The sequence below is a fragment of the Pan troglodytes genome, chromosome 7 (genome assembly GCF_028858775.2).
Source record: "Pan troglodytes isolate AG18354 chromosome 7, NHGRI_mPanTro3-v2.0_pri, whole genome shotgun sequence".
In the NCBI taxonomy this organism is placed as follows: domain Eukaryota; kingdom Metazoa; phylum Chordata; class Mammalia; order Primates; family Hominidae; genus Pan; species Pan troglodytes.
The window spans coordinates 100306211-100315070 of NC_072405.2; the positions used below are offsets into that span (position 1 = coordinate 100306211).

At 36.5% G+C, this 8860-nt stretch overlaps 1 protein-coding gene across 1 annotated transcript in view; it reads left to right on the forward strand.

Annotated features, from left to right (window-relative positions):
• DECR1 (2,4-dienoyl-CoA reductase 1) overlaps positions 1–4305 on the forward strand; it is a 50678-nt gene extending 46373 nt beyond the window's left edge. Inside the window, exons 9-10 of the mRNA XM_001138969.4 lie at positions 3978–4040; positions 4139–4305. Coding sequence (XP_001138969.1) covers positions 3978–4040; positions 4139–4198 — 123 coding nt within the window. The 3' untranslated portion in view covers positions 4199–4305. The remainder of the gene's footprint in view (positions 1–3977; positions 4041–4138) is intronic.
• The last annotated feature ends 4555 nt before the right edge of the window (positions 4306–8860 follow it).

Genomic DNA, 8860 nt, shown 5'->3' on the forward strand with positions numbered 1-8860 from the left:
TCAAATCAACAGAATATATATTCTTCTTAGCACCACATCTCACTTATTCCAAAATTGACCACATAGGTGGAAGTAAAGCACTCCTCAGCAAATGTAAAAGAACAGAAATTATAACAAACTGTCTCTCAGACCACAGTGCAATCAAACTAGAACTCAGGTTTAAGAAACTCACTCAAAACCGCTCAACTACATGGAAACTGAACAACCTGTTCCTGAATGACTACTGGGTACCTAACGAAATGAAGGCAGAAATAAAGATGTTCTTTGAAGCCAATGAGAACAAAGACACAACATACCAGAATCTCTGGGACACATTTAAAGCAGTGTGTAGAGGGAAATTTATAGCACTAAATGCCCACAAGAGAAAGCAGGGAAGATCTAAAATGGGCACCCTAACATCACAATTAAAAGAACTAGAGAAGCAAGAGCAAACACATTCAAAAGCTCGCAGAAGGCAAGAAAGTACTAAGATCAGAGCAGAACTGAAGGAGATAGAGACACAAAAAACCCTTCAAAAAATCAATGAATCCAGGAGCTGTTTTTTTTGAAAAGACCGAAAAAATTGATAGACTGCTAGCAAGACTAATAAAGAAGAAAAGAGTGAAGAATCAAATAGATGCAATAAAAAATGATAAAGGGGATATCACCACCTATCCCACAGAGATACAAACTCCCATCAGAGAATACTATAAACACCACTATTCAGATAAACTAGAAAATCTAGAAGAAATGGATACATTCCTGTACACATACACCCTCCCAAGACTAAACCTGGAAGAAGTTGAATCCCTGAATACACCAATAACACACTCTGAAATTGAGGCAATAATTAAAAGCCTACTAACCAAAAAAAGTCAAGGACCAGACAGATTCACAGCCAAATTCTACCAGAGGTACAAAGAGGAGCTGGTACCATTCCTTCTGAAACTATTCCAATCAATAGAAAAAGAGGTAATCCTCCCTGACTCATTTTATGAGGCCAGCATCATCCTGATACGAAAGCCTGGCAGAGACACAACAACAAAAAAAGAGAATTTTAGACCAATATTCCTGATGAACATTGATGCAAAAAACTTCAGTAAAATACTGGCAAACCAAATCCAGCAGCACATCAAAAAGGTTATCCACCACGATCAAGTGGACTTCATCCCTGGGATGCAAGGCTGGTTCAACATACCCAAATCAATAAACATAATCCATCATATAAACAGAACCAAAGACAAAAACCACATGATTATCTCAATAGATGCAGAAAAGGCCTTCGACAAAATTCAACGGCCCTTCATGCTAAAAACTCTCAGTAAACTAGGTATTGATGGGACATGTCTCAAAATAATAAGAGCTATTTATGACAAACCCACAGCCAGGGGGCAAAATCTGGAAGCATTCCCTTTGAAAACTGGCACAAGACAGGGATGCCCTCTCTCACTACTCCTATTCAACATAGTGTTGGAAGTTCTGGTCAGGGCAGTCAGGCAGGAGAAATAAATAAAGGGTATTCAATTAGGAAAAGAGGAAGTCAAATTGTACCTGTTTGCAGATGACATGATTGTATATTTAGAAAACCCCATCATCTCAGCCCAAAACCTCCTTAAGCTGATAAGCAACTTCAGCAAAGTCTCAGGATACAAAATCAATGTGCAAAAATCACAAGCATTTTTTACACCAATAACAGACAAGCAGAGAGCCAAATCATGAGTGAACTCCCATTCACAATTGCTTCAAAGAAAATAAAATACGTAGGAATCCAACTTACAAGGGATGTGAAGTACCTCTTCAAGGAGAACTACAAACCACTGCTCAGTAAAATAAAAGAGGACACAAACAAATGGAAGAACATTCCATGCTCATGGATAGGAAGAATCAATGTGTGAAAATGGCCACACTGCCCAAGGTAATTTATAGATTCAGTGCCATCCCCATCAAGCTACCAATGACTTTCTTCACAGAATTGGAAAAAACTACCTTTAAAGTTCATATGGAACCAAAAAAGAGCCCGCATTGCCAAGACGATCCTAAGCCAAAAGAACAAAGCTGGCATCATCACACTACCTGACTTCAAACTATACTACAAGGCTACAGTAACCAAAACAGCATGGTACTGGTACCAAAACAGAGATATAGAACAATGGAACAGAACAGAGCCCTCAGAAATAATACCACACATCTACAACCATCTGATCTTTGAGAAGCCTGACAAATACAAGAAATGGGGAAAGGATTCCCTGTTTAATAAATGGTGCTGGGAAAACTGGCTAGCCATATGTAGAAAGCTGAAACTGGATGCCTTCCTTACTCCTTATACAAAAATTAATTCAAGATGGATTAAAGACTTAAATGTTAGACCTGAAACTATAAACACCCTAGAAGAAAACCTAGGCAATGCAATTCAGGACATAGGCATGGACAAGGACTTCATGACTAAAACACCAAAAGCAATGGCCACAAAAGCCAAAATAGACAAATGGGATCTAATTAAACTAAAGAGCTTCTGCACAGCAAAAGAAACTACCATCAGAGTGAACAGGCAACCTACAGAATGGGAGAAAATGTTTACAATCTACCCATCTGACAGAGGGCTAATATCCAGAATCTATGAAGAACTTAAATTTACAAGAAAAAATCAAACAACCCCATCACAAAGTGGGCAAAGTGTATGAACAGACACCTCTCAAAAGAAGATATTTATGCAGCCAACAGACACATGAAAAAATGCTCATCATCACTGGCCATCAGAGAAATGCAAATCAAAACCACAGTGAGATACCATCTCACACCAGTTAGAATGGTGTTCATTAAGGATTCAGGAAACAACAGGTGCTGGAGAGGATGTGGAGAAATAGGAACACTTTTACACTGTTGGTGGGACTGTAAACTACTTAAACCATTGTGGAAGACAGTGTGGTGATTCCTCAAGGGTCTAGAACTAGAAATACCATTTGACCCAGCCATCCCATTACTGGGTATATACCGAAAGAATTATAAATCATGGTGCTATAAAGACACATGCACACGTATGTTTATTGCAGTACTATTCACAATAGCAAAGACTTGGAACCAACCCAGATGTCTATCAATGATAAACTGGATTAAGAAAATGTGGCACATATACATCATGGAATACTATGCAGACATAAAAAAGTATGAGTTCATGTCCTTTGTAGGGACATGGATGAAGCTGGAAACCATGATTCTGAGCAAACTCTCACAAAGACAGAAAACCAAACACTGCAGGTTCTCACTCATAAGTGGGAATTGAACAATGAAAACACTTGGACACAGGGTGGTGAACATCACACATGGGGGCCTGTCGTGGGGTGGGAGGAGGGGGGAGGGATAGTATTAGCAGATATACCTAATGTAAATGACGAGTTAATGCGTGCAGCACACCAACATGGCACATGTATACATATGTAACAAACCTGCACATTGTGCACATTCACCCTAGAACTTCAAGTATAATTAAAAAAAAAAAAAAAAGAAAAGAGGTTTAATTGATTCACTCTTCTGCATGTCTGAGGAGGGCTCAGGAAACTTACAATTATGGCTGAAGGGGAAGAGTCATAACTTAACATGGTGGCAGGCAATAGAGATAAAGAGAGGGAGAGAGAGAAAAAAGGGAGACGAGAGAGAGAGAGAGAGAGAGATTGAGGATTACAATTCAAGATAAGATTTTTTTTGGGACACAGCCAAACCATATCAAGTGATAAATTAATAGATGCAGGTTACCTTGGTAGATATACCTTTAAGATGATCTTCAATATTGGGTAGATATTTGAAATTGTGGAGATGTTAGAAATAGAATTATAAACTGAGTAAATCAATTTAGGTTTAATCATGAGTTTTATCTTTAAAATTTGGGCTTGATTTAAAGTGCCAAAGAGATATTCCATCCAATTAGTATGGGAAAATGGCTAGTGGTTCAGAAACTTTTTAAAAGGAGTTAGTTTCAGAGTTTAAAAATTTGTTTTTTCCAGGTCATTAAATTTGACGGTGGAGAGGAAGTACTTATTTCAGGGGAGTTCAACGACCTGAGAAAGGTAATGCTTTTGTGTGTATAATGTAATATCAGCAGCTAGGATACTAAGCTTTAAAAACATGTAAAAAGCACATTAAATTGACATCTTTTTTGTGTTAGGTCACCAAGGAGCAGTGGGACACCATAGAAGAACTCATCAGGAAGACAAAAGTTTCCTAAGACCACTTTGGCCTTCATCTTGGTTACAGAAAAGGGAATAGAAATGAAACAAATTATCTCTCATCTTTTGACTATTTCAAGTCTAATAAATTCTTAATTAACAAGCATTCATTGAATATGTATTATGTGCCAGGCCAGTGATAGCCATTGTATATTCAAAGATAAATAAAATGAAATATAGTCCTTCAAAACATTAAAAAAAAAAGGAGGCATGGGGAGAGTAGGTAAAGGCTCCTCTTTACCTACTGATAGAGGTAAAAAGTGCTTAGAAGTGCAGAGAGAACAGATCTTTGTGACTTGGAAAATCAGGAGAAACTCAATGGTGGGGGTAGCATTTGAGTTACATAATATACTATACCTATATTGATAGGGCCTAAAAGAAAGAAATTAGAGGATACACACTAAATATAATAGACTTTGCCTTTCCAGTATACTTTCTTTTCACTGGACTTGTGAATTATCTTCTTTGGGTAACTCAGTATTAACTCAAACCTTTAATTTTTACTAGGACCTATTTGTAGCCAGGCATTTTATTTAGTACTGAATAAGCTATAGCCCTTGCCCTTTTGAAATTCATTATCTAGCAAGATAGTCAAACTTATAGATAATTATTTATGATACATTGTGATAAGTATTATTCCAGCAGTATTTAAGTATAGAGGAGGAAGTAATTCATTCTGTCTCCAGAGTTTGGAGAATGTGATGCCTAAGAGATAGCATGCCATCCCAGCTGTAAAAGAAGAATAGATTTCTCTGGGTAAAAAAGGTAAAGAAAGCCTATAATATATTTTTGTATATCATTTGATTAAATTTCATCTTTGGTTTGACTAATTTGTCATCCTGAAAATCAAATAATAATGAATCCAAAGTCTCAAGTCTACAGAGCTATACTTTTGAGCCTATATTTTTTTAAATGTCCATTTTGCTTTCCCAGGAGTCAGTTATAACATGTTCACTAGACTGACTATCCCCATTGCCCAAGTTGACACAAGAGGAAACCAGCTTCCATCTTACCTCATCTGAATAAATCTGCAAAGGAATTCAGTTTTCCTGGTTGAATTTATATGCCACAAGCCCCATGGAAACCCCAATTAACATTGACAGTTAATTGTGTACATAAATTACATTTATTACATTTAATTGTGTATATATAGGGGAATGTTATAGGTTTGGAATAAGTGGCCCAACATTTCCAATTACACTGACTTTCACTGGGCTTTTTTTTAGGCTGTTGCACTTTTTCTCCACATGCTTGCAATACAATACTCTCAAAATAAAACGCAGACAGGTACCTAGTCTCCATTTTACCTTTAGTACTAATCCTGTGTATTAGTCTGTTCTCATGCTGCTAATAAAGACATAACCCAAACTGGGTAATTTATAAAAGAAAGAGGTTTCATTGACTCATAGTTCAGCATGGCTAGGGAGGCCTCACAATCATGGCAGAAGGTGAGTGAGGAGCAAAGTCATGTCTTACGTGGTGGCACCCAAGAGAGCTTGTGCAGGGGAACTCCCATTTATAAAACCATCAGATCTCGTGAGACTTATTCACTATCACACTATTGTGTTGATATTGTGTTCACACACCAATAATGATGGTTTATCACTCACTCCATTTCCAAACCCACCTTCCCACCCACCTCTCACCAAACACACAAAGACACACTCTTTCCCTCCACTGATTCCACCAGTATAGCCATATTTCTCTTTCTGGTTAAATTTATACTAAATGTTTACATTTATATAACTTAATAAATATTATTTTTTTCCAGTGTTGTCTCAACCTTTTTAAAAAAAAAATTCAGATTACATGATAAATCAGGTCATTTTTTAGATAAATATTATTTTTAGTGTTCTATTGTTTTGATGTATCATTATTTAATTTATTGGAAATAGGGTTATTTATATTTATTGTTTTTATCTTTTTAAATTTTTATAGAGACAATGTCTTGCTATCTTTATCAGTCTGGTCTTGAACTTCTGATCTCAAGTGATCCTCCTGCGTTGGCCTCCCAAAGTGCTGGGGTTACAGGCATGAGCCACTGAGCCTGGCTGTTGTTTAAAATTTTTTGTTTTTTAATGTTTTTCAAGAATGCTAACGCCTCCCTTGCCAATGCATTTTAAAATTATTATTAATATTACTTTTGATTGGCAAATCATAATTGAATTCATTTATGGGGTGCCCTGTACATTTAAGGGGTACAGTGTGATGTTTTGATATGTGTATACAATGTGGAATGATTAAATCAAGCTAATTAACATATCTATCACCTCTCTTACCTATTGGCCTTTATGGAGAGACATTTGAAATTTACTTTTATTAGTTATTTTTAAATATACAGTACATTATTATTGACTATAGTCACCCTGCAGTAGATCTTAAAACCTGTTCTTTCTATCTGAAATTTTGTACGCTTTGATCAGAAACCCCCTTCTTCCCACTCCCTCAACCTCTAGTTAACCTTCGGTCTACTTTCTTTTCTTTTCTTTTTTTTTTTTTTTTTGATATGGTGTCTCACTCTTGTTGCCCAAACTGGAGTGCAGTGGCATGATCTTGGCTCACCGCAGCCTCCACCTCCCGGGTTCAAGCGATTCTCCTGCCTCAGCCTCCTGAGTAGCTGGGATTATAGGTGCACATCACCATGCCCGGCTAATTTTTTGTAGTTTTAGTAGAAACAAGGTTTCACCATGTTAGCCAGGCTGGTCTCGAACTCCTGACCTCAGGTGATCTGCCTGCCTAGGCCTCCCAAAGTGCTGGGATTACAGGCGTGAGCCACCGTGCCCGGCCAATCATCATTCTACTTTCTACTTCCATGAGTTCAACTTTATTTGATGCCATACATAAGTGAGATCACAGGTTACTTTTATTTTTCAGTATTATAAATAAAACTATGAACGTTTTTATGTATAACACATTTTTAGAATTTGGAATTTTTTCCTCATTTCTAGAAGTGGTATTATTAATCAAAGTTATGAAGCTTTTAAAGTTTTTTTGATATACATATCCAATTGTTATTCCAAAGATTTGTGTGAGTTTAAACCCCCCTGAGTAATGTGTGACACTGCCCGTTTCAACAAATAGCTGCCAACAATTAAAACTATTCACCAATGTTACACGTAACGAATGATAGTACCGTTAAAAACTTATTTTATTATTAGTGAGATTGAATACTTTTCTACACTTTTGAATTTCCTGTTTGTCTTTTTTACCTGTTGGTATCTTAATGGGGTATTGTAAAATTTTTGGTTTGTATGAGTTTGTATGCAATTTTTTCCTCTGTTAAAGACAAAAATAGTTCTTTTAATAGTTTCTTAGTCATCTATTACATCATTATTATGTGTTATAACAAATGGTTGATGAGAAAGCAAAGCTTGCAGCATGGCAGAGAGGATCAGAGAAGAGAGATCATGGAGATATTGACTAACAGATATTTTTTCCTGAGTCTGAAAGAGAAACAAACATTGTTTATGGGTAATCACTGTATTCTATGACAGACCACATGTGGGCTGTAACCACATCAATGTTCACCTTAAGAATTATTACTTTGTCACTCAATACCTTCTGTAAGAGTCCTGCTTCTCTTGTACTAGTGGAAGAGTTAATACTCAGTAAATTAAAGATTATTGGTAACAATATCACTCATCTTACCATTAACATGTGAAACCACCTCCAGGAAATGTTTCAGGTATAGAGTGACAGCCATTGTTTCCTTATTGTTCTTGTGGAAGCTAAAACAATGAGAATTTAATGACTTTGAATAATAGAATTTTAGAGCTAGAAAAGCTTTAGAAAATGCAAATTCTCAATGTTTTTATTTTACAGTTGAAGAAACTGCAGACCTAGAAAGTTATGTGACTTGCCCTAGGTCACACAGTAAGTCAAGCTCATGTCTCTCACCCAGTTAGATATTTCTTGGGATCATAACTCAAATCAAGAGCCAATAACAGGGTTTTTAGGAGGTAACCGTTAGACATTACAAAAGCCTAGAAGAGGAGAAAGCCCATCAATTTTTTTAGCTTGTTAGTTGAAGTATGACTTCTAAAAATGCACAAATTATGAATTATTACAATACAAATGCACTCAGGTAACCATTCTCCAGGTCAAGAAACAGAACATTACCAGGAACCCAGAAGCCTCCCTTCTGCCCACCATTGCGATTCCTTTCCTCCTTCTCACAACTAACCACTGTCTTGACTTCTAACCCCAACGTTAAGCTGTTTTGAGATTTATATAAATAGAATCACACAATATGTATTCTTCTGTTTTTTGGCTTTCTTTCTTTGTAATAATTGCTTATGCGTTCTCATTGTTATATTCCATAGAATATAAGGTATATATGAATATACCACAATTTATTTGTTAGCTCTGCTCTTAGTGGACATTTGGATTGTTTCTAGTTTGAGGCTATGCCAAACATAAAGCTGCCGTGAACCTTCTATTCTTTTGGCGAAAATATATACACCTTTCTCTGTTAGATTGGTAATACCTAGAAGTGAAATTGCTGGGTTTTAGGGTATGCTTGTGTTCAAATTTAGTAGATACTGTCAAATGGCTTCCAAGACTATTCACAATTTAACATCCCACCAAGCTGTTTGGGAACTTACACTGTGCTGCATCCTCACCAGTAGTGAGCACTGAAATTCTCTTTACTTTGAGTCATT